This window comes from Lepisma saccharinum, chromosome 19, assembly GCF_977018435.1.
Source record: "Lepisma saccharinum chromosome 19, izLepSacc3.1, whole genome shotgun sequence".
Taxonomy (NCBI): Eukaryota; Metazoa; Arthropoda; class Insecta; order Zygentoma; family Lepismatidae; genus Lepisma; species Lepisma saccharinum.
Window position 1 is genome coordinate 15,533,634 of NC_139247.1, and position 27,416 is coordinate 15,561,049.

The 27,416-nt window shown below is 40.2% G+C and overlaps 1 protein-coding gene across 1 annotated transcript in view; it reads left to right on the top strand.

The window, feature by feature from the left end:
* Window positions 1-1,619: 1,619 nt before the first annotated feature.
* Window positions 1,620-27,416, top strand: part of beta-Man (beta-mannosidase) — a 176,446-nt gene continuing 150,649 nt past the window's right edge. Inside the window, exon 1 of the mRNA XM_083140766.1 lies at window positions 1,620-1,861. Within this exon, the coding sequence (XP_082996892.1) occupies window positions 1,744-1,861 (118 nt within the window). The 5' untranslated portion in view covers window positions 1,620-1,743. The remainder of the gene's footprint in view (window positions 1,862-27,416) is intronic.

The following is a 27,416-nucleotide window of genomic DNA, read 5'->3' on the forward strand; positions in this document are numbered from 1 at the left end:
AGTAAGAAGAAACAATATTTATTTTATTATAAAAGATCTCTACAATTTCACCATTCGAATTACATTAACTCTTTCCAGAAATCTCAGGAGGAGGGCTATTGCTGCCACTGGCTCCCTTCTGCGGGCGCCCTTGGTCATTGTATTCTAATTTTCTTAAAATATTGAAGTCTCAGTTGGCAAGAACGCTCTCTCAGTACAAATTTTTAAAGCTATGTTTATTAATAAGGTGAACTTTAATCAGACGTGTGTAAACGTTTACAAAATGTTGAAAAGAAGGATGTAATGAAGATCAATTAATCGGCAAAATATCAATGAATGACTTCTAATTCTAAAGGACTCTTAGGTTGGAGTTCACCACACTTAATCATATTATATTATTTACACAGTATTTATGTATTCGATTAGTTTTCATACGTAAGTATTTATGACGAAACAGGTTTTATATTAAAATGTGTACATTTTGCCCTTTCGTATTGTTCCATTTTTCATTCAGGAAAATATGAAAAATGTCCCGTTTGATTGTTTTAAAAAACTGGCATCCTTTGAATAAAGTGCACACTAACAATGAATGCAGCCTTACTCATTTTTTTAAAAATATGTTATTTACCGATTCAATAAACAATCCACGAATGAAATATATCGTGATTCGTCGTTTCTCCCACCCCTCTTTCATTTTCTTGGCTAACACAGACGTTTTCATAACACGCCCAAATCTTGACCCACACGAACGCGGCTAAAAATATGGAAACAGTAACGTATAAATTAGTAATAACAGCACATAAGGAAGCCAATTTTCAAGTGGAATATCATCTGTCCCTGAACAATAAGTAGCTATATATGTCATTTAGCGCGACACAAATGAAAAATCTCATCATAGGGACTCTGTACCTCCGTTCATTGCTGATGCAGGACACATTTCAACTTCATTTTTCTTCCTTATATAAAAAACACCACGATAAACCTTCCTCAGTATAAAGAGGAAGGATGGTAATTAAAAATATCCAAAAATGAGATAAATCGATGGGGGGGCTGTTTTGAGCTGTTCAAACTTGAAATTTGAACATTAGAACAGTGTTCAAATTTTACTAAGTTTCAACATTTGAATATCTCATAATGTGTACCGTCCTTCCTCTTTACAACGATCTCAAGAACGTTTCAGTATCTTCATTCGTTCCGGAGATATACGTAATTGAAAAAGACATGTTGCTTAAAATTGACATTTTGAACAACCCTCACATAATACGTAATAATCATATTTGAACAAAATCCTTTGGCACGTGTTGGTTTTGGAGCAAAGCAACTCTGTGTACCAAATATCATCATAATCGGTGACTATTAGTGTCAACTCCTGCATGATTTGAATGACCCATAATAATAATAAGGCGATAAATTATGTTGTTGGGTTTGGGACCCACAGGCCCATAAAGTTGGCGCCACTGTACAAGAAATGTCTGAGTTGAGCGCACCCATTGTTTTCCACAAGTTGTCACCACTGAGTGCAGTGCATATTTCGTAATACATTAATGATTTGCCGCTTGCATACCGCCACCTATTGGAACATTAATCTGCATAATTACCCGTTCCGCTTCTGATCCGAAGCTCCACTCAGCTATCGATCTTCCCTCAAGACAAGAAGGTCACGCGCGCAGTCATGGTAGTCAGCTGGTCGCCGGCGTTCAGTCTGCATCGTGCCTCCGCGTTGGAGGGAAGTGTCGGAAGTGTGTCGGAGAGAGTGTCGTTGTGATGTTGGGAAGACTTTCGCTGCTGCTCGCCTGCGGGTGCGTTGTTCTCTGCGAGCGAAGAATCAGCCTCGATTCTGACGGATACGACGCTCTGTGGACGGTCAAGAACGCCAACAGAAGTAAGTGGCCATTGCCTTCCTCTCGGACGGTGGTATTACATTCAATTACTGGAATTCAATTCTACTCTCTGCATGATGTATATTACTTCGCGTTTCTGCCATTTTTGGCTAATTGCGAAGATGAGGATGAATTGTGAAAAGATGAAATAGATGAAGGGAAAATCGCCAAAACACATGGACAGGACACAACACAGTCCCATAGAGGATTAGCCGGCTCACGTGGCGGAGTGGTTAGCACACCGCGCTACAACGCCAGGGGTCCCGGGTTCGAATCCCGGTCTGAGCATGGACGTTCTTCATGAGTCTCCCTTCATCAATTTCATATCATTACTCATCCTCATCGTCGCGATTAGTCAAAAGTGGCAGAAAAAGCTACGATTAATAATAAAAATCAAATTAAATTAAATCCACCTTCCTCAGTGTCTCAGTAAAATATCCGTTATTCTCTATAATTATTAAAAATGACCTGTCTTATGTCAATGTTAATACTGAACGTACCTTTAGATAAGCCGAATTCAACAATCTGCTGTAACGTAATTTTGTTACATGTAAATTTAGTTACTTTTATTAGAACTTTCCGTAGGGTTCGATACCCTGTAGAGGCACATAGTGGTACGGATCCCACTTTAAACTGTAGGTCCACTCCCGATTAACTTGCTTGGCATAAAGTGCTCTTTGACGCCTCCCGATGGTGCAGTGTCGACTTTTAATCAAGTGGTCCCGGGTTAGATACTCGGTGGAGGTACATAGTGGCTCGGATCTCACTTTAAGCTGTAGGTCCAGTCACGATTAACCTTACTGTGCATAAAGTGCACTTAGAACACCAACTCGTATTTATTTATACCAATCTTCTATTAGACAGGAAAATAATGAAATCTAACTATAGTGTAAAATAACTTTGGATTTGAACGGCATTGGGAATGTCACTATTCATCTTAGCGACCCCGAAAACTATGGATTCCTCATTAATATGTCTTTTTCCATGTCACCCCCTTCCAACCCCACCCCCTAGGAGTTTCAGAGGTGTCTTGGAGTTGAACGGCATTGCGAGTGTCACTATACATCTTAGCGACCCCGAAAACTATGGATTCCACACTAATATCTGTTGTTTTACATACACCCTTCCCACCCCTACCCCTAAGGGTGACAGGGATATCTTGAAGTTGAACGGCATTGGGAGTGTCACTATTCATCTTAGCGACCCCCGACAACTATGGATTCCACACTAACATCGGTCGTTTTCAATTATTTTTACATGTCACCCCTTCCCACCCGCACCCCTAGGGGTGCCAGGGGTGTCTTGGAGTTGAACGGCATTGGGAGTGTCACTATTCATCTTAGCGATCCCGAAAACTATGGATTCCACACTAATATCGGTCGTTTTCGATTATTTTTATATGTCAACCACTTCCCACCCCACCCCTAGGGGTGACAGGGGTGTCTTACCCCCACAGTATTTCTTTCCAGATTGCAAGTACTACGTGTACCAAGTTTGGTTGAAATCGGTCCAGGTGTTGGAGAGTTATACCGGAACAAACACACACATATATATATACACACACACATACACACATACATCCATTTTTATATATATAGAGATACACTTCATAGGTATTATCAGTGTTTGAAAATAACTAGTTACGTGTGACAGATAAATATAACAATCTGTACATGACTTTCTAGACACACTATGAGAAAGTTTTGTTAGTGAACTTGGGCTGGATGCAATGCTTGATAAATCCTTCAGTGTGCATTTGATATCAGAAGAGCTGATTGAAATTGTGGAGAGAAATCACAATTCTTGAGAATTCATTCAGAAAGCTCAATGCGATAGAAAGCCAAAATTCCGGAAAAGAGGAAACAATAAGTTATTATTTCTGCGCTATAAAAAACTGAAATTATTCATTTTTGGCATCGAGTCATAGCATGTTATGTAATGTTTATAATGGAAGGAACTGCCTGCTGCTCAAACAGTTCTGGGTAACCCGTTGTACTTGTGTAAGAGCACTCTCCTGTGCACGGGTGGACTGCAGAGCGGGCAGAGCTGCTGTAGCGTTGTAAGAGGGGCGGAAAAGAGAGATGGAGCGATGAAGGAGTCTTCGTAGGTCACGTTCAGCAATGTCATTCCTACACAGAAAACTAAAACGCATCAATTGATGCATTAAAGTGCGGTTTTTGACCTTTGGCAAGAATCGGCTGTACATTTTCATGTACTTTTGTATGTCGTTTGTAAAGGTGACTCCAAATGCATCATATGATCCAACTCAATCTATAGAGCTGAACTTTAATGCATCAATTGATGCGTTTTTATGCACCTTCTTCCATGTTTTCCGGTTTGGCGTTCACTGAAGATGGCACCCTTAAGGGGCGTGCCCCTAGATTAGCGCCAAAATCTTATGTCATACATAAGCGTGGCTATTTGTTTGTTTGTTTGAGATTACTTCTAAGTCCACTTTATGCACAGGAAAGCTAACCGGGACTAGACCTACAGTTTAAAGTGGGTTCCGAACCACTAAGTGCCTCCAACCTGGTGCGTGGCTATTTGTTTTTAAAAGAGTTGGGTTTTTTGTTGACAAGAATTAATTGAATTTGAATTTAAAATTTTGGGTGCGTCAGCACTAAGGCTATTGTGCACCCGTCACATTATATGGGGTCCAGCCCCTTATCGTTACACATAACAACTCTAACGTTGCAGAACTAAAATCATAAAATATTAAAATCTTCTGACTTTCGTTAAAAGCTGAGGCTGTAAAGGAGCACTCAGCGCAAATAAGGACGAAACACAAGACAACACAAACAAAATTATACTGGCCATGGGGCCAGTCGCCAGAGCCTCGTTAGTCTGCAGTCCAGGTTGTACTACGTGGAAGTGAGGTTGACTATTGAGTGCACTACGTGGAAGGAGCACCCCTTACACCCCAAGAACTAATTGAAGTTACTGCCGCATATCATAAGTATATTGCAAATTCATGAAGCAATTTAAGCTAAAAGAATAGCCTATTGTTTTTTTTTGCTTTTTTTTTAAATTTTGGGTGCGTCAGCACTAAGGCTATGTTGCACCCGTCACACTATACGGGGTCCAGCCCCTTATCTTTACACATAACAACTCTAACGTTGCTTAATTAAAATTATAAAATATTAAAATGTTCTGACTTTCGTTAAAAGCTGAGGCTGCAAAGAACACTCAGCACACATAAGGACAAAAGAACAGGACAATACAAACAAAATTATACTGGCCATAGGGCCAGTCGCCAGGGCCTCGTTAGTCTTCAGTAATAGCCTATTGTTATTTTGGTATTATTGCGTAGGTATTAAATAAACACATACATAAAATAAATGTGTTCTTTAACAGTAACACTTTAAGTCTTTTTTAATATAGCCTAAGGCTATTATTTTTCGTTATAATGATGATCATTTTTTTGTTGGAGGTACGCGGAAAGTAGAAGAACCAGGGATCAAATATTGGGGGGGGGGGAGTAGGGGCGTTTTTAATGTGGTGAAGAGTATTTTAGCCGGTCGAATTGATCTAAATCTTGTCCTAGCTCAGGGATTTACCAGCAATCAATGTTTGTAGCAACACAGTCTGAACAACTAATGAATTGTTTCCTTGATGGTGTATCTTGTGGGAATTCCCACGACCTTTTTCCCATTTCCCACAGTTGACTTCGCTTTCACTTAACGTGGCCGAAGGAGATCTTGCACTAAATGCTGGTTTTCAAGACGTAATTGTTCTTTCCCCTTTTTGTATCCGAGGTTTATTTCGTGGTAAGGCGTCGAGCTGTTGGACTGGGCGCGTGAGGTTGAAATCCCACGAGTATGTAAATGAAAACCCGTTTGGAAATTTCTTATTCGTTGCATTGTCCGTCGCTGGATGCCAAGTCCCATTAACATTCCCACGCCCTCGTTCACATGTGCACGCAAAAGTTTCGAATTTCCATTAAAAATGAAAATGTGTAAAACGTAAACTCTAAGAGGAGTGCTAGCTCCATTAACCCTTACACGTCCAAGTTGTTTTTCCGCGTGTTTGCGCGAACGCCTAGCATTTTTTTAGCGGGAAATTCAAAATTCCAAAACGTTTTAAATGAAATTTAATATCTTGAAATCTATGACCACTAGAGTTACAAATGACACCACGTTTTATTCAGTACAAATTGGACTATAAGTCTTCTTCTTCTTTTGCTCTACAGCCGTTGGTGGGCTCTGGCATCCCAAACAATCTTCCTCCACCTCGTTCTATCTTGAGCTACATTTTTCCAATTGCGTATATTCATCCTTCTCAAATCTTCCTCAACCGCATCGATCCATCTTCCCCTCGGTCTTCCTTTTGGCCTTGTTCCCCACAATTTCTGATTGAATACCAGGCGTGGTAGCCTATCCTCTTCCATTCTCATCAGATGTCCTGCCCATCTTAAGCGTTGAGATTTTATATATCTCCCCACATGTTCATATTGAATCAATCCTTCTAACTCCATATTATTCCTAATTCTATAAGATCCATCTTCATTCCTAACGGGGCCAAAGATCTTACGTAATATATTCCTTTCAAAACACATTACCTTGCTTTCTGCTTTAGATGTAAGTTTCCAAGATTCTGCACCATATGCTATAACTGGTCTAATAAGTGTCCTATACAGTCTTAATTTTGTGTTCCTAGAGAGGTTTTTTGACTTAAATAATTCTATATGTGCATAATACTGTCTATTTCCAGCCTGTATCCTTTGGTTAACAATCTCTTCTTCTTCTATGTTGTTATGTAGAAGAGCTCCAAGGTAAGTAAAAGTGGGTACTCCCTCAAAGTGATATGTACCTACATTCAAAGCCAGAGAGTTTCGTCTGGCTGGCGATCTAGACATTCTCATATATATCTTGTTTTAGTTTCATTAATTAATAGTCCTATTTCTCTGGATTTACTATCCATCTTTTAAAAAGTGCTTTTAAGATCTGCAAGTGTCCTTGATATTATCACAATATCGTCAGCATAAGCAAGTATCTGTGTTGTTTTGTAGAATATACTCCCCCTTTTTTGCAGTGGACTGATAATATCATGTAGTACAATAATGAAAATTAGGGTGGACAGAGCATCCCCTTGTCTCACTCCTGTTTCTATGTTAATGGTTGGTGAGACTTCTCCCTGCACCATGACTCCCGCTGTTCTATTTTCCAAGGTTACCTTTATCAATGTTATTAATTTATCCGGAAATCCTACTTTCTTGAATACTTTCATGATCCCAGCTCTGTGTAAGCTATCAAATGCTCGTTGATAGTCTATAAATAAAAAGTGTAATAATTTGAGATATGGTGAAGATGTGATCTATGGTAGATCTATTTGGACGGAATCCACATTGATATTCCCCTTGGATTTCTTCTGCGTGCTTAGATGCTCTCATATATAGGATATTGGAAAATATTTTGTATCCAATATTTAATAGTGTTATCCCCCTGTAGTTGCCACAATTCCTTTTATCACCCTTTTTATGGATGGGGAAGATAACTCCATATTTCCAACTACATGGTATTTTCTCTTGATCCCATATCATGCAAACTAGCTCATGAACTTTCTTCCAAAGTGTTTCTCCACCCTTTTTAAATATCTCCGCAGGGATCAAATCTTCTCCAGGTGCTTTATTATTATTTAATTTTAATATTGCACACTTTACTTCTTCAAACGATGGTCTTTGTACCTCACATTCTGTAACTTGGGTTTGGTCTTCACCTGCATTATCTGTTATATTAAATTTAGATTCATAGAGCTCCTGAAAATATTCTGACCATCTTTCCAGACATTTGGCTTCATCCGTAATAAGCTTCCCATTTTTGTCTTTACATAGGTTTAACCTTGGTTGATATCCAGTACTAAGATTTCTAACAGCTTTGTACATTTGTCTTGTATTACCCTCTGTCTGATGTTCCTCTATTTTCCTTACTCGCTCCTCCATCCAATATGTCTTTTTCCTCCTATAGATTTTAGTCGCTTCCTTCCTAGCATCTTTATATGCATTCATCGATGCTCTTGTTTCTCTTTGAATCATCTTTTTCCGTAACTCATTTTTCTTCCTTATTAGTACTCTACACTCTTCATCATACCAATCTTTTCTGTTAGATCTCTTCCTTTGCCCTAATATCTCTTCTGATGTTTCAATCAGAGTTTTCTTCATATCATTCCATATTTCCTCAATGCTATTATTTTCATTCTCATCACTTAATTGTTGGTGTATTTGTTCCTGAAAAGCTCTCTTATCGCTGTCTTTCTTTAACTTTTCTATATCCCAACCAGTTCTCCTTTTTCCCTTGGTTTTGCCTATATTAGACAATCGTTGCCGCAATATAGATTTGACTAGGAAGTGATCACTGTCACAATTGGCCCCTCTGCGTGTTTTAACGTCTATAACAGATGTGGCATTTCTGCTGTTCACCAGAACATGATCTATCTGGTTTGTGTATGTTCCGCCGGGAGCTCTCCAGGTGCCTTTATGAATATCTTTCCTGGGGAATTGGGTACTTTTTGCAAGCATTTTATTTTGCGTACAGTACTGTATTAATCTCCAACCATTCTCACTGGTGACTGAATGTAAAGAATTCTTTCCTGCCACTTCTTTGACTTCAGATTCTCTTCCAATTTTTGCATTGAAGTCACCCATGACAAGTAGTATATCATGTCTACTTGTACTTTCATTTAACAAGTCCAACTCGTCATAAAATATTTCCTTGTCCAGTTCTTCTGCATCCTCGTTAGGTGGGTAAGCAGAGATGATGGAGATGTTATAGAACTTGCCTTTAAGTCTAATTTTACACAGTCTGTCATTTACTGGTATAAATTCCATTAGTGATTTCCTAGCTTCTCTACTTATTATAAAGCCTGTACCCCTGTGTCGTCTGGTTTCAGCACCACTGTACAAAACTGTACAGTTTCCCTTGTCTATCTGACCACTCCCAGGCCATCTTATTTCTTGCAGTGCCAGAACATGCAACTTATATTTTATAAATTCATCAATATTTTCTGGCAACTTACCAGCTTGTAGCATTGTTTGCACATTCCATGTCCCCATCCTGAGATCATTTACCTTAACTCGTAGCCGTGTTCGTCATCTGGTTTCCTTCCATATCCGAGGCTCATTGTTGGGTCTCTGAACAGCGGATATTTTCCGAGGATTGGGTCGTCAGCCCAATGCCTCAACCCCCAACCTGGAGGACCAGGATTTGTATTGGGTGTACTCCCTTAGAGAGATTGGCTTCATCACGCCTTACAGAGCTCTCTCTACCCATGGTTTTCTTTCAGGGTTTTCCTTCCCTTAGCCTTTGAGTTAATCCCTACCTGCAAGGCAGCGGGGGCAGCACCTATTTAATGGCGGTGCTTACTCGCCATGTCACCAGGCCGTTATGAAGCATTGTGGTATTTAATGAGTGTAGTCTTGCCAAGAACTACACTCCCACACTCTGATAACCTGGTCGCCTCGGTTCGGGGGGACTCCGGTCTAACCGTCATGGTCCCTAATCTGCATATCTGCAGACCGTTCCGCTATCCACCACCCTGCGGACCCGCCCAGTAGCTGAGGCTCGCCCTGGGATTTACCAGCAATCAATGTTTTTAGCAACACAGTCTGAACAACTAATGAATTGTTTCCTTGATGGTGTATCTTGTGGGAATTCCCACGACCTTTTTCCCATTTCCCACAGTTGACTTCGCTTTCACTTAACGTGGCCGAAGGAGATCTTGCACTAAATGCTGGTTTTCAAGACGTAATTGTTCTTTCCCCTTTTTGTATCCGAGGTTTATTTCGTGGTAAGGCGTCGAGCTGTTGGACTGGGCGCGTGAGGTTGAAATCCCACGAGTATGTAAATGAAAACCCGTTTGGAAATTTCTTATTCGTTGCATTGTCCGTCGCTGGATGCCAAGTCCCATTAACATTCCCACGCCCTCGTTCACATGTGCACGCAAAAGTTTCGAATTTCCATTAAAAATGAAAATGTGTAAAACGTAAACTCTAAGAGGAGTGCTAGCTCCATTAACCCTTACACGTCCAAGTTGTTTTTCCGCGTGTTTGCGCGAACGCCTAGCATTTTTTTAGCGGGAAATTCAAAATTCCAAAACGTTTTAAATGAAATTTAATATCTTGAAATCTATGACCACTAGAGTTACAAATGACACCACGTTTTATTCAGTACAAATTGGACTATAAGTCTTCTTCTTCTTTTGCTCTACAGCCGTTGGTGGGCTCTGGCATCCCAAACAATCTTCCTCCACCTCGTTCTATCTTGAGCTACATTTTTCCAATTGCGTATATTCATCCTTCTCAAATCTTCCTCAACCGCATCGATCCATCTTCCCCTCGGTCTTCCTTTTGGCCTTGTTCCCCACAATTTCTGATTGAATACCAGGCGTGGTAGCCTATCCTCTTCCATTCTCATCAGATGTCCTGCCCATCTTAAGCGTTGAGATTTTATATATCTCCCCACATGTTCATATTGAATCAATCCTTCTAACTCCATATTATTCCTAATTCTATAAGATCCATCTTCATTCCTAACGGGGCCAAAGATCTTACGTAATATATTCCTTTCAAAACACATTACCTTGCTTTCTGCTTTAGATGTAAGTTTCCAAGATTCTGCACCATATGCTATAACTGGTCTAATAAGTGTCCTATACAGTCTTAATTTTGTGTTCCTAGAGAGGTTTTTTGACTTAAATAATTCTATATGTGCATAATACTGTCTATTTCCAGCCTGTATCCTTTGGTTAACAATCTCTTCTTCTTCTATGTTGTTATGTAGAAGAGCTCCAAGGTAAGTAAAAGTGGGTACTCCCTCAAAGTGATATGTACCTACATTCAAAGCCAGAGAGTTTCGTCTGGCTGGCGATCTAGACATTCTCATATATATCTTGTTTTAGTTTCATTAATTAATAGTCCTATTTCTCTGGATTTACTATCCATCTTTTAAAAAGTGCTTTTAAGATCTGCAAGTGTCCTTGATATTATCACAATATCGTCAGCATAAGCAAGTATCTGTGTTGTTTTGTAGAATATACTCCCCCTTTTTTGCAGTGGACTGATAATATCATGTAGTACAATAATGAAAATTAGGGTGGACAGAGCATCCCCTTGTCTCACTCCTGTTTCTATGTTAATGGTTGGTGAGACTTCTCCCTGCACCATGACTCCCGCTGTTCTATTTTCCAAGGTTACCTTTATCAATGTTATTAATTTATCCGGAAATCCTACTTTCTTGAATACTTTCATGATCCCAGCTCTGTGTAAGCTATCAAATGCTCGTTGATAGTCTATAAATAAAAAGTGTAATAATTTGAGATATGGTGAAGATGTGATCTATGGTAGATCTATTTGGACGGAATCCACATTGATATTCCCCTTGGATTTCTTCTGCGTGCTTAGATGCTCTCATATATAGGATATTGGAAAATATTTTGTATCCAATATTTAATAGTGTTATCCCCCTGTAGTTGCCACAATTCCTTTTATCACCCTTTTTATGGATGGGGAAGATAACTCCATATTTCCAACTACATGGTATTTTCTCTTGATCCCATATCATGCAAACTAGCTCATGAACTTTCTTCCAAAGTGTTTCTCCACCCTTTTTAAATATCTCCGCAGGGATCAAATCTTCTCCAGGTGCTTTATTATTATTTAATTTTAATATTGCACACTTTACTTCTTCAAACGATGGTCTTTGTACCTCACATTCTGTAACTTGGGTTTGGTCTTCACCTGCATTATCTGTTATATTAAATTTAGATTCATAGAGCTCCTGAAAATATTCTGACCATCTTTCCAGACATTTGGCTTCATCCGTAATAAGCTTCCCATTTTTGTCTTTACATAGGTTTAACCTTGGTTGATATCCAGTACTAAGATTTCTAACAGCTTTGTACATTTGTCTTGTATTACCCTCTGTCTGATGTTCCTCTATTTTCCTTACTCGCTCCTCCATCCAATATGTCTTTTTCCTCCTATAGATTTTAGTCGCTTCCTTCCTAGCATCTTTATATGCATTCATCGATGCTCTTGTTTCTCTTTGAATCATCTTTTTCCGTAACTCATTTTTCTTCCTTATTAGTACTCTACACTCTTCATCATACCAATCTTTTCTGTTAGATCTCTTCCTTTGCCCTAATATCTCTTCTGATGTTTCAATCAGAGTTTTCTTCATATCATTCCATATTTCCTCAATGCTATTATTTTCATTCTCATCACTTAATTGTTGGTGTATTTGTTCCTGAAAAGCTCTCTTATCGCTGTCTTTCTTTAACTTTTCTATATCCCAACCAGTTCTCCTTTTTCCCTTGGTTTTGCCTATATTAGACAATCGTTGCCGCAATATAGATTTGACTAGGAAGTGATCACTGTCACAATTGGCCCCTCTGCGTGTTTTAACGTCTATAACAGATGTGGCATTTCTGCTGTTCACCAGAACATGATCTATCTGGTTTGTGTATGTTCCGCCGGGAGCTCTCCAGGTGCCTTTATGAATATCTTTCCTGGGGAATTGGGTACTTTTTGCAAGCATTTTATTTTGCGTACAGTACTGTATTAATCTCCAACCATTCTCACTGGTGACTGAATGTAAAGAATTCTTTCCTGCCACTTCTTTGACTTCAGATTCTCTTCCAATTTTTGCATTGAAGTCACCCATGACAAGTAGTATATCATGTCTACTTGTACTTTCATTTAACAAGTCCAACTCGTCATAAAATATTTCCTTGTCCAGTTCTTCTGCATCCTCGTTAGGTGGGTAAGCAGAGATGATGGAGATGTTATAGAACTTGCCTTTAAGTCTAATTTTACACAGTCTGTCATTTACTGGTATAAATTCCATTAGTGATTTCCTAGCTTCTCTACTTATTATAAAGCCTGTACCCCTGTGTCGTCTGGTTTCAGCACCACTGTACAAAACTGTACAGTTTCCCTTGTCTATCTGACCACTCCCAGGCCATCTTATTTCTTGCAGTGCCAGAACATGCAACTTATATTTTATAAATTCATCAATATTTTCTGGCAACTTACCAGCTTGTAGCATTGTTTGCACATTCCATGTCCCCATCCTGAGATCATTTACCTTAACTCGTAGCCGTGTTCGTCATCTGGTTTCCTTCCATATCCGAGGCTCATTGTTGGGTCTCTGAACAGCGGATATTTTCCGAGGATTGGGTCGTCAGCCCAATGCCTCAACCCCCAACCTGGAGGACCAGGATTTGTATTGGGTGTACTCCCTTAGAGAGATTGGCTTCATCACGCCTTACAGAGCTCTCTCTACCCATGGTTTTCTTTCAGGGTTTTCCTTCCCTTAGCCTTTGAGTTAATCCCTACCTGCAAGGCAGCGGGGGCAGCACCTATTTAATGGCGGTGCTTACTCGCCATGTCACCAGGCCGTTATGAAGCATTGTGGTATTTAATGAGTGTAGTCTTGCCAAGAACTACACTCCCACACTCTGATAACCTGGTCGCCTCGGTTCGGGGGGACTCCGGTCTAACCGTCATGGTCCCTAATCTGCATATCTGCAGACCGTTCCGCTATCCACCACCCTGCGGACCCGCCCAGTAGCTGAGGCTCGCCCTGGGATTTACCAGCAATCAATGTTTTTAGCAACACAGTCTGAACAACTAATGAATTGTTTCCTTGATGGTGTATCTTGTGGGAATTCCCACGACCTTTTTCCCATTTCCCACAGTTGACTTCGCTTTCACTTAACGTGGCCGAAGGAGATCTTGCACTAAATGCTGGTTTTCAAGACGTAATTGTTCTTTCCCCTTTTTGTATCCGAGGTTTATTTCGTGGTAAGGCGTCGAGCTGTTGGACTGGGCGCGTGAGGTTGAAATCCCACGAGTATGTAAATGAAAACCCGTTTGGAAATTTCTTATTCGTTGCATTGTCCGTCGCTGGATGCCAAGTCCCATTAACATTCCCACGCCCTCGTTCACATGTGCACGCAAAAGTTTCGAATTTCCATTAAAAATGAAAATGTGTAAAACGTAAACTCTAAGAGGAGTGCTAGCTCCATTAACCCTTACACGTCCAAGTTGTTTTTCCGCGTGTTTGCGCGAACGCCTAGCATTTTTTTAGCGGGAAATTCAAAATTCCAAAACGTTTTAAATGAAATTTAATATCTTGAAATCTATGACCACTAGAGTTACAAATGACACCACGTTTTATTCAGTACAAATTGGACTATAAGTCTATGGTAAACAGTATACTATGACCTGCCGTGGAAGTGTGTACGAATAAAACCAAGGGTTTTTAGTAGTATAATCTGCTATCCATCTACATATATGTATTGCCCACAACCATAAATTGTTCCTTGCACCAATCATTCCATTGATTCATGAGTTTATTTTACACTCGTGGTAATAAATCTGTATACCATAATCTGTTGAAACTTATGTGCTCAAAGCCAAAACCCTAAGCTAGAGACAAAACACAGTCCATAATTTTCTTGGCAACAGGTCTTACAAGATATATACATACAGGTCAGTCACTGTCCTGTGGCATTATCAGTGATAGGTCTAAATATTAAATAAGACAAGAAACGCATAGTAAATTACATAGATTAAGTTTAACAATAAATATTTCTGCAACTGGGAAGAACTAAACATTTGTAGGAGTAGAAAGGAGACAACAATACATATTTGTACAAGGGGAAAGGACGTGTCAAACGCTCTCGTCATCTATTAACATGGATAATGAGTCAAACAGGTTCGCAGGAGCACGTGAACACTCATGTATATGTCTTAAATTACGTACATATTAAATGACACACACTTACGTATATTTATTCAAAAAAATACTATGTTTGATGTACGAGTATATACACACAATTTACTCTGACGCGACTTCTTTCACGTCTGATAACTTTTCTAGATAGTTGGTAACACTGACTCCCACGGTCTTCCACGAAGGCCGTTGAACACAATTGCTGTGCGTGTTGCATAGAGCTGACAGCTAAGGGGCTGTTAGCCACTATACCCCGAAGATGTTCACTTCGCTGTGCGAACACTGATGCAAGCGGCAATATTTCTTACATTCGGCACCAGAGTTCAGCATATACAGGGCATGTCTAGGGGGACTCGAAAAGGTCTGTGCTACATAGTTGCAAACTTTAACGAGAATTCGCTAAACCTGGCGGATTGTAAGGGGGAGAGGGAAAATTTCCCCTAGGTCCTTCTTCTATTACTTCAAATATAGCGTGAATTTTGGGGGGAAATTGTTGAAAATAAATTGAATGTTATTCTCACTTTTTCAATTGAAGATGAAGTTACAAGGGAGAGGAGTAAATTTGCATTCAGTACAAAAACATTATTGTGAACACTCGTATGCGAACCGTACGCGACGCCACTGTTTCCAAGCTGCAAAAAAGAAGCCGAATCCCGGGATTCTTGGATAAGGCCGACTTTGGTTCATTCCTACAAGCGCCCCTGGACATTATAAATAATTGCAGTATTGTATTGCCCAGTGCATTTATTAACTACTCCTGTGAACGTATCGCACATAAAAATGTATTTAGCTTGAACACGTTACATAAGCTTAAACGGAGAACTTCACGCGCAGACGTAACTCTGACATAACGGATTATGGGCGTTTCATGCCTTGATAACCGCAGAAGATGAGCATCGCTACAAAAAATTCCTAGTTGGTTATTTCACGCTCACGTGGTTGCAATGCTCTCCATTCTACAACTTTGTCCGCTTACTTGCTTGCAATTAGTCCTGAGGTAGCGTCGTTTGAAAAGATACACGCTACAGGCGGCAACGGTACGTGTTGCACCATTTCGTCGTTCTGAACAAGAGCGCCCGCACGATTTTACAGTTATAGAAATTTATATTTTAACTTTTATTATTATTATTTAACAGATCATAAAATTAAAAATGAATTGAAAATACTTAGGCATTGTTGACAAGTTTACACTTGTTCTATTTAAATAGATAAGCGATTCCCTTGCCTTCTGTCTATAAACATCACTTTGCTGATAAATAGTTCTTTGTCATTTTGTACTTCTTCACGATGCACAGATATTGAACAATCAAAACTGGGGGTTGGGGGAGGAAAGTCTACTTTTCCTTGGTAGACAAGCGTTAGCACTAATGGTAGACAAGCGTTAGCATTAAGAGGCCATTGTGCGGGACAAATTGTGTGGGTGGGTGGGGAACAGTCCACCTACATACCCCTTATCGCCGCCACTGGTAATGACTAATGAAAATCATGTCTTCATAATGATCGTAGAATGCTAGTTAGTGGAGTTATTCCATACTGCAGGCAAGCTATTGATATATTAATCTGAAAGGGAAGCCACATCAACTACCCTGTCCATGTTGTTCTTGTGGTCAAAGGAAGCAAGAAAAATGAAAGAGTCACTACTAATGTTCAGATTCATTGGCATATTTTCATTAAAAAAAACCTACTAAGATTGGTATATATAGTATGGTGGCTAAACCATTCATGCATATTTCATTAACCCTTTATTTTCAACATCGCACCCCCTAAATTTCATTCTGCACCCTCTAAGCACCCCTAGATGATCAATATTGGCGCCGCCGCTGATGAGACGGTGTCGTCTCAGGTTGTAAATTTGTCGCGTTCTCGGTTTCTATTATTATTTAGAACATATTCTTCCGTGATTGCGACAGCCCCACTTCCCCGAGTTTTAGAAGTGCTGGCTGGTTTCATATGCATTGACGTAGCTACATATCACGAGGCCCCCATCCATTTTTTAAATTTGAAATATCAATGCCAATCCATAAAAATGAATTGAGGTAAGCAAAATATTTTCAAATTTTAATAATAATTATTATTGATTACGTATTAACATTAGGATTAATGCAGTGTTTTCTCTACAGGGTCTGTATCTTTTTTTTTAGTTGATTCGTATCTTTCCATCTATTAGAAGCAATTATCCGGCTCCCGTGGTGGAGTGGTTAGCACATCGCGGTACAACGCCAGGAGTCCCGTATTCGAATCCCGGCTTGGGCATGGATGTTTGTGAGTGTCAATTCATCAATTTCATCATGTCATCACTCATTCCTATCTTCGCAAATTGGCCAAAAGTGGCGCATTAGGGAAGTTAAATTATGCAAATCAATCAATCAATCAATCTTAGAAGCAATTAAATTGTTTCAAGATCAAATCGTAGTCATTTTGACACTTTGTCGAGGGGACCCTAAAAGGCGTTGGGCTCATACGCCCATGCCTACTCTGCTTATTTGGCATTCTGGCCGTTGTAGCTAGGGAAAGGATTTTAAGGTGCAGCACCTATCCAAATATATAGCTGTTTTCATACCGATCGTTTGAGATATGTATTTTAGGACATGAAATCAAGTCAAATTAACACACTTTGTTCCACCTTTTTGTGACACTAGCACATTTATCTCCTTCTTACTCATCTTTGATGCTTTAGCACCTTCTTCCTTCCTTTTCTTTCATGTTTTCTTAAAAAAAATGGACAGAAAAATAAATGATGTTCACTCTTCTTGAGCAGCTACATAAAATCTTATAGTCTCATTTCGTAGAGCAGAACGAGTACTATAAAATGGTGTAATATAATCATTGCAGCCCCAATACACACAGAGAAGTAAATGCATCATATCGATTGATGCACTAAAGTGCTTTTTGTAGTTTCTTCAAAGAATCAGATTCACATTTGATGCATTTTGGTGCATTTTTGTATGTCGTGAAAAAACACCAAAGTGCATCAGTTGATTCAAGTGAGGATTTCTTTCAGTCGAGTGCACTTTAATGCATCAGCTGATGCGTTTTGATGCACCAGCATGCGTCTTTTTTGATGATTTAGGAAGGTGCGTCAAAGTGCATCAACTGATGCATTGAAGTGCATCTCGACTGAAATAAATCCTCACTTGAATCAACTGATGCACTTTGGTGTTTTTTCACGACATACGAAAATGCACCAAAATGCATCAAATGTGAATCTGATTCTTTGAAGAAACTACAAAAAGCACTTTAGTACATCAATCGATGCATTATGGTGCATGGTGTGTGTAGTTCCCAAAAGAATGTAGCAAAACCGGCGAGAGAAAACACAAACTTCAACAAAACCTATTCGGCAGAACCACAGTTCTCTCTGCGGTCCGCGCGAATTATGTACAGAAGGCGCAGAAAAAGAGAACATTACTGATTGACAGTAACTAATTACGTTATTTGCTAGGCTAGAGTGTTGAATGAAGAATGTTAATGTAACTGTTTTAGACCTGGATAAAGGCATATTATCAACACCTTTTTTGCACCTTTTTAAAACATTTTCAGAACCTTCTTTTCCCTTTCCCGACCATAATTTTGCACCTTACAATGCGTTCCTTGTATTCGTTTTCATGTACGTATTTCATTGGTTTCTTTTAGACCCTCCGGATGAGAATTTTCTTCCCACATAACTATCTCTACCCGACATTACTGATATATGTAATACGCCATTTACGGTTATCTGTATGCATAGACCTACAGTAGCGGACGCTAAATACAGTACGAATCGCTTGTTACAGTGCAACGTTCAGTGTGCATCTATTACCTATATGCAAGGGTAAACGACTACTTCTGAGTTTCATTAAAATGCATAACACGATAGATTCGATACGAGAAATGATTTTATTCGTAGTTTATTTATAGCGGCGTGTCTTCAAAAATAAGAATGCTATCATCTTTTTATTTAAAATATTAAATATTTGACGTATTCATTCAAATTGTAACGTTCAACTAGAATTTGTGCGAGGTCCCAGGATGTGGCCCACTTTGCTCACCCCTTGATACGCCTATGGGCAATGTGCATGCCCATATTCGTTTCCTATGTTTGCTTGTTTGAGGAAATAAGTGTAACTAACATCTATTCTCTAGAATCTGTTTCTGAATCGATAACACAAGACTCAAATAGCGATAAGAGTGGCAAAAGCATCTGCAGGTCATAAATAGTCAGAACTTCTTTTGTTCTTGGTCGATATCCGACACTCAGCAACAAAAATTTATCATCCATGGCAAGTGTTTTCTTCTGCTTTGGCAACACGCATTCGCACATATATGTGTATATAATGGCTTGTTTTGACTCAGTGTTGCCAACAACGAGAAAGTGATAAGGAAAATCGTTGCCGTCTGCAGAGCAGCGGATAAAGTGAATAACGAGTTCTAGGGGAAAGATTACTTGCAACTGTAACAATGCCCAGCCTTCCTCGGTGGCGGAGTGGTTATCAGAGCGCGCTACGACGCCAAGGGGTCCCGGGTTCGAATCCCAGACTGCGCAAGGGTATTCTTTGTGAGTGTCTCTTCATCAATTTCAAAATAGCAACGCTCATCCTCATCTTCGTGATTAGCCAAAAGAGGCAGAAAGCGAAGCTAAATAATAACAATAAAAAAACTACAATTGCCCAGAAGAGGGGATTATATTTCCACTTTGCACAGATTTTCGTTAAAAAATTATAAAAATAAAGAACGTCGAATAACTGAAAAGATGACAAATAAAAAAGCGAACACTGTGTGTGAATTAAAGGGGAACAGAGGTGCGACTGCTCCCGTCAGACTTCAAAAAGTTGTAAGTTGTCAACCAGGGGCGGCGCCAGAAATTTTCGACCGGGTGGGCAGAAGCTCCATATTGATAGATTAGGGTGGGCAGTATAAATGTAAGACCATGTATAGTATATATATGTGTATGTAAGACGTATGTATCCCCTTCTCTCTTACACTCCCGATTCTCCTCTTACTTCTTTTCCCTTTCCTTTTCTTGTTTTCCTCTTTATTCTTTTCTAATCTATTGTCTCATCTTGTTCCATTTCCTTTCGCTTTGTCTCTGATGGACACAATTATTTCATACATTCTGATCACATTCTTTCATGCATGTTAATACAGTGAAATAAATGTGAATTAGGTTTAAGCTTCTGTTGCAAATACAAGGCACATACTTGATTTTGTATTAGGTGACAATGATAGAAAGTGTGATGGTAGACAATCGTGAAGTTTCTCGTAATTTAAATGCATGTTCCTGAGCATAGTATTTTCATCGTAGGAGTTTTTGACTGAAAGAGTTTTCTTACTCCTTGGGGGTCACTTTATTTATTTATTTATTTATTTATTTATTTATAAGCAATCCCATAACAGAGCAATGCTCCAGCATACAAGGTTTGTACAACTGACAAATCTATCTGAATGTTTATAGTAGCAGCGATTGGATGCCAACATTGGAAGGGCAGGGACAATATATTTTTTCTTGGTAGAAAAGGCTTAGCATAAGAAAGCCATAGTGTGGGGGCAAAAAGTGGCAAAATGTGGCGGGGGAACTGCATCAATCCCCTATTCCCGCTTCTCCGCGACAAAACGTACCAGCGAAAAAAACGTACCAACCACCTGGGCGGCTACCTGCGAAGCGTCTTCTAATGAGTCTTAAAATATTTGCGATGCGACAAAACGTACCACTTGATGGGACGGCATCAAAAATCATTTACCGAAATTACGATTTTCTCTAGTTTTGCTGATTTCCATCACACTTTATCCAGGCATTGGACAGTTCCACACTGTTATTAGAATTTCCGCGTTTTGCAACGAACTATTCACAAAGTAATCAAAGAAAAGAGTTAGCTTCGCTGTTTCTGGAGCTTGAGAGTGTATTTCCAGCCATCCATCATAAACTTCCTCCGTTTTTAAGAAGGCCAGAGTGGCACACATGCGTATATGCAAACGGATTTCCTCAGTCTCCCGATACTCGACCTAACCTAACCTAAGAGATCAAAGTCGTAATGACTAATGAGGTAAAACGTATAACCTAGCTGGGTGCTGGATAGCGCACAGTGTTGTAATTACTAACATGACGAGGGCAAGTTCAAGCGTCTTCCTTGAAGTGGTACGTTTTGTCGCGTAGTGAATACGTATTCTGAAGTTATTATTGCATCCTTCACAGGTAGCTGTTTATCTGAGTGGTACGTTTCGTCCCGAAAACCCAAGTGGTACGTTTTGTCGCCGCCACTGAATGTTTGGTTTAAAATGAACGTCTTATTAGGAATGATTTAAAACACACACGGAAAACCAATTCTTTGTTCATTGTCCATGAAGTATTCCTAGGCTAATGAAAGCTATTTTGACAAAATATCACTCATAAGTAATAAACAAGTAAGATTGAAAAATCTGTTCAGAATTGAAGAGATTATTAGATAAGTTAATATTCGTTTTCTGAACAGTCATGTTACTAATGCGGGAGACACAATACACGTATGGTTACATGAAAATATTTTTTGAGGTAACAAAATTATTTAGGACACAAGGAATTCATTAAAGTTGATCATCGTGCCAGTAATAATTCATCTATTTTTCATAGATGTCTTGGGTTGTATGGCATGACCATTTCGAACACACTAGAATGTCCTGTGCAGCATACCCCGGAAGCTTTATTCTTTCAGAGCAACGAGTCCCTGGCGCCTGGAACCACTGCCAAAGTAATGATTTATGAGGGTTTGTATTTTGAGTGTGAGCATGTGTTTGTTTTCGCCCCTTCGTTACTTTCATCTAATCACCATTAAACCTTATAACGTCGTCATTATCAAAATTAGCAGAAAAATGACTTAAAATAAAACACATCAACCCAAACTTACTCTTCCAAAAATGGAGTTTCATTAGTCCATAGCTCTTAGTAAGTTGAGATGGTAGTTTCAATTGCAGAGCGTTTCGTTAGTGGATAAAGGCAGCGTATTACGTGAACAATGACATTGTTTTCCGAAAGTCTCAAATGCAGGGTGTACCAAAAGTCCCATTACCCCCTCTTTGAATTGTAGACAAACCTGCAAAATGTTATTTTAACAGCATGGGTATGATGAGAGGATGGTATACAATTAAATCAGACCAACGACCACCATTTACTCCAGAGGATCTGTGTGCACACCGCTATTTTCATGGCACAGTATTATTCGCCTCCAGGTGCGATGTGAAATCCTCCGTAACTTGACTGGCGTGAGGGAAGCAAACGCACTGCGAACAGCTTCTTGAAGTGCCTCAGTTGGCTGATAACGATTATGGCGACATTATCACAAGATGCCGGATTTGGACTTCGGGGTGGCCATTTCAGAGGCGCTGGTAAATTTGGCGATCCAATTCATTTGTCTCTGAACACATCATTGAGGAATTCTCTTAAAACCCGAAATCCAGACCTGACATCTTATGTTACGGAGGATTTCACATCGCACCTGGAGGCGAATAATACTGTGCCATGAAAATAGCGGTGTGCACACAGATCCTCTGGAGTAAATGGTGGTCATTGGCCTGATTTAATGGTATACCATCCTCTCATCACACGCATGCTGTTAAAATAACATTTTGCAGGTTTGTCTACAATTCCATGGGACTTTTGGTACACCCTGTTTATGTCTCAGGCAATCACCCTCTTAAAATGGACGCATCTTCTGTGGTGATAAAATGACACGTTTGGTGCGAGTTCTTTTTGTATATTTATTCCCTAATGGCATAACGCTGTCACATTAAAAATGAAGAGGTCCTGTGTTCGACTCCTCCCTCCTCTGGTAGAAGCATAATGCACACTGGTTCGGACTACACGTTAAACTGTAGGTTTAGTCCCGCCTATCTGAGCATAAAAGTGGGCTTAAGGGGATGAGGGACAATTTCGCACCAGTTGTGCATTTGCTTCAATATCGTTCAAATGGGCAACGTCACTGAGGGAAAAAGCTGGTGTTCAATAGAGTATGAATTTCTCCACATGTTGCAAGTAAAAGCGTTTTTTAAAGTTGATTATTAAGCTGGATACGAGTTTGAAAAATATGATGAATAAGAATTTTCAGAAACCAAAGTATTCCTTATGGGAAAATCAACTTCAACTTAAAGTTACGGCTAATCAAATGGAAGTTTCGACTTTTCCGCCTGTCAAGTACTACCTCAGTCTGTCCTTTTTCCGTTGATATTTTTTTCTATGCCATCGGCAGTTTGATATTCCCAAGAGAATAAATAAAATAATACGTCCATAAGAGCAATGGATTCCTCCTTGCCGCCTACGGACATCCTGCCAGTGTTGCCAAACCTGATGCACATAAAAGAGCTAAATTTCACCGTAAACAGAGTAAAAACTTTCAAGGAACTAGATTTACGAAACTGTATAAAGTGCCTCCTGGGTAATTTTAGGTGTCAAATGAGTGGGGGTGTGGGTGAAGGATAACAACATTACGCCCTCTTCATTTCAGCCAAGGCGCTATACAGAGAAGTAGCTGGGAGTGTAAGAGGGGTGGGGCGACGCAACCAATACAACAATATCACGTCAGTACAAGATGTATACTTATGACAGAAGTTGTCTATGTAAGCCGGAGCCAGTGATGGCATCATACTGTGGCAGGGAGCGGGTGCCATATTTCACAGCCAAACGATCTGGCCCCAAAAGAGCGAAGCTGGCAACAGTGATCGCCAGCTGCCGAAGAGAGAAGGGCCTATGGGAAATTGTCCCTCTCCACCACTTAACAAAATCGTCTTCTGGATACTTCGTGACATAAATCTTTTTTCTTTACTTCAGCTGCATCTACAGATTCTGTTGACATTTTCGGCTATTTCATATGGCAAAATTTATGTGTGGAACGAGGATTTCTAAATAGGATAAGCCACTCGTTAGCAATTGAATAATTCTGTAGCTTTTTCCATACATAAATTGTTTATTAAAATTTATTTACTTAGGTATTGTAGTGATTATTGTGATTCCTACTTATTAGTAGAACGAATATAAAGTTGATATTTCGCATACCATATTGATATTTGAAGATGACAGGTATATAAAGATTGTAATGAAATAAAAAGGGGACACATCTGGAATTTCAATGCAGAGCTAATTAAAACTATATTATACTCTGATCACATCACCTCCAGCTTCGGCCGAGATTAAGAAAGTATGGGGCCCTAACTTCACACCCCCTATACGCCTTCATGACGTGTTGCAAAGCACAGGGGAGCACTTTACATTACTTTTTTATTATACTCCCTAGCATACTTAAACCCGAAGCTTTATGGCTGCAGCAACACAAGCCTTCGATCTGTGACAGTCAGATTTACCGTCATTATTATTATCATTATTATTCATGTATGTAGCGGTAAAAAGACGAGTTGATTCAAAGTGTTAAGTGTTTTAATTTGTGAGATTACATATTTGATTTTTGCCAAGCCGACGGGAGGAACGAGACATCCGCTTGTGTTAAGGGCGAGCACCTGAAGGGTCACGCTATGCGTCTAAAGCTTAGGAAATTCGACCGTAATGACAAACATTTAAATATCTCGGTTTCCAACGGTCAGATTCAGGTGAAACTTATACCAGCGCAGCGGCATGTGTGCAAGGACAGATGTGTGGAGTTTCGTCACGATCAAGCGACAATTACGGACGCCAGATCAAATCGGTTCTAATTGATCAGTTTGTGGACAGCGATTGCAATTGAGCTATGGGCGACAGCCAGGCGGAAGCTTAATCCGCGCAAGTCAACTTCGGACACGGTACGTCCTAGTTTGGAGACAATAGAGCAAAGTGGACTGACCCCTTCGGAAGCGTCACTCCAACGTGCGCATAGCGTCGTTTTTCAAAATCTAAATAAAACGAAGGACATGGTTTTTCGACACACAGTTTTACCGCGATCCTTGTAGTGAGAGCAGCTCCGTGCTACCTCTCCATATACAGTCTTACCGCGATCCTTGTAGCGAGAGCAGCTCCGAGCTACCTCTCCATATACAGTTTTTGCCGCGATTCTTGGAACGAGAGCACCTTTGTGCTACCTTCCGTGTACAGTGGACTTTGTTGTGTTGTGCGAACACCAGTGTGTGTGATAGGCAGTAAGTCTACACGAGTGCGCCTACCTCAACCGCTGGGGGAAGTTGAAGCGAAACGTGTTTCCGTGATTACCTTACGCCATTTATAATTTTTGAGAAACAAGGAACACCGGAAACTATGGCGGGCTAGAGGAAGAAAGGAGATGAGGGCGTTACGTCGATTCGCCCGAGGTCAGAAGAAACTACGCCCATGATGCCTATCCGCCGCCATGGAGAGAGAGAGAACGTCGAACGCCGCCCCATTGATACGCCCATGATGCCTATCCGCCGCCATGGAGAGAGAGAGAACGTCGAACGCCGCCCCATTGATACGCCGACGATGCCTACCATCCGCCACGTTGACGTCCCGACGACGCCTACCAGCCGCGACAGAGAGACGTAGAGAGAGATGTTGACGCCCCGACGACGCCGACGACGCTTACCAGCCGCGACAGAGAGACGTAGAGAGAGATGTTGACGCCCAGACGACGCCGACGACGCCTACAACGACCGCTCAGATGCGACGTCCGAACCGCGCCATACCACGGAGATCCACCGATCCCGAGAGGAAGAGGAGCCGGGAAACTAGGTGTTTGAATCCTTCTCGCATCTTCATCGTCGCGACCAAAGGAACCTTTCGCGTGGATACTATGTGTTTCAATCGCCCATAAAGACGCCAGGATGCACCCCGGAAGCTGAGAGATGGTAAAGTATTCATCTGTGTGAACCTTAACACGTGACGGCCCGATTGATTTAGAGAACGCCCTTGAAATTCGTCGACATTTGGAAAACGCCCACTCAACTCGAAATTTTACATCAAACTCCCGTCGCGCTTGTCATTTGTAATCTATTCGTCTCAGGTCAATTTTTCTTATTCCTTGTGATATTTTTTTTTATGATCTTAAATTCATTGTTGTTTGTGCTCCTTTGTATTTGTTTAAAGTGCGTACTATTAGAGTAAAGCGCCGCCCGCTTAATTGCATATTCTACTTGAGGTTTGTTCATTTTTATGTGTCAGCGCTGTGTCGCTGCTAGCTATGTCCGGTCGCATATGTGATTATTTGTTAAAGTATTTGCCTGGTAATGTGAATTGCTCGTCGCGGCGAAGTGTTTAAGTCCCGCCTGCTAGAGAGTACATGTTTGCGTCACTCAACGGAGGTTATTTGTTATGTTTGAACCACGTGAGGTCTTGTAAAAGGAAAACGTCCGCCCACGTGAATGTAATTGCCGTTGAGACGCCTTTGTTTATACTGGTCAAGTAATGTATGGTCACCGCGCCGACTAGTTTCTTTTTTTAAAAACAAAAGGTGAACTTAAGTAAGGGCTGGCTAGGATTTAAGTAGCACTGGAGCAAAATCACAAATGACCTGATTAGACAAAAAGTAAGATAAAATTAATTGAGAATGCAATAATTAGGGCTTGTCGTCATAAAACCTGTACATGTCATGTATAATTTCTAATGTCGATAACCCCATGAGGATTGAATCTGAGAGAGAATGTGAGAGTGCAAGTGTGGGGACCTGTAATGATTCCATTTTTGTGGGTTACAAATAGAATATATTATTTATTTTCATGTTAATTTTGGGCTATATCATTTTCGTACGCATGTCGCTACCCGTGATTTTCAGGTATGCAGCTAGCCGCTTCCCGGCTACAGGTAAAGAGGTGGTAATTTGGAAGTACATATGTCTTTGTTTTTATTCGATTTGGCTTATTACTATGCACTGTTGGTCACCGGTTCCTACACACGAACTTAACCTGGACCGTAACGCTATTTCGCTTGTCCGAGGGAGATTTTGCCGCCTCTATCTAGGTAGTGGTAGCATTTGTTTTCCCGGGCAAGGGAGGGTGTTTCATTCACTCATACAGATCTGTCCCTATCCGGGGCAAGATCAATCTAATCTTTCCCATCCCTACCGATTTTTTTAGGTCCATCTCAACGTTATCCCTCCATCCTCGTCTTGGCCTTCCTACTGGTCTCTTACCATCAGGTTTCCCAACAAGAAACCTGTAAACTATTCCTTCCTCTGCCATTCACGTCACATGGCCTGCCCATCGAAGTCTTCTTGATTAAATTATTATAATAATAATTAAAAAGTCGAAATAATTTATTGTGTTGTTGGAGGAAATAACGCTAAGATGATGATTTTATTTGTTTATTTGGAGATTTATTACCCAGGTCGGGATTTATATACGTATGTGGAGGCCCGAAGCTGCAGTCCTCAAGTTCAACCTAAATTCTGATCTAATCTTGATCATATCCTGCATAATTTTAAGCCTCCTAAGCCTACTAGCTGCTTTTAATCATGGCAGTATTAATTTGATCACAGTTTTTGTTTCAATAGCTTTAGTAATTACTTTCACTTTCTAATGACAAAATTAGGTTTTTATGGTTTGATAATATGTGAACATTTCAGAATAGATAATATTCACAAGTAAAATATACATGTTATGAACACACTTTTATTGTATATGTATTTATTGAATTTGATTGGGTGGGCAATCGGGTGGGCACAGGAATTTTTGGGTGGGCGCTTGCCCACCCGTGCCCACCCCTGTCGCCGTCCCTGTTGTCAACACAAAGTAAATAGTGATTAGCCCCGTAACGTTTGACAACAAATATCAAGCAAGACATCTAAAATGAACTAACACTTGTAAAATAACAACAACAGCTCCCTAGATGTATGAAATGAAATTGTTATGTACCAAACCGTGTAAACTATCAATTAATATAAGAGTATATATACAAGTTCCTCTAGGGCCGGCCCTAGGTGGATGCGGG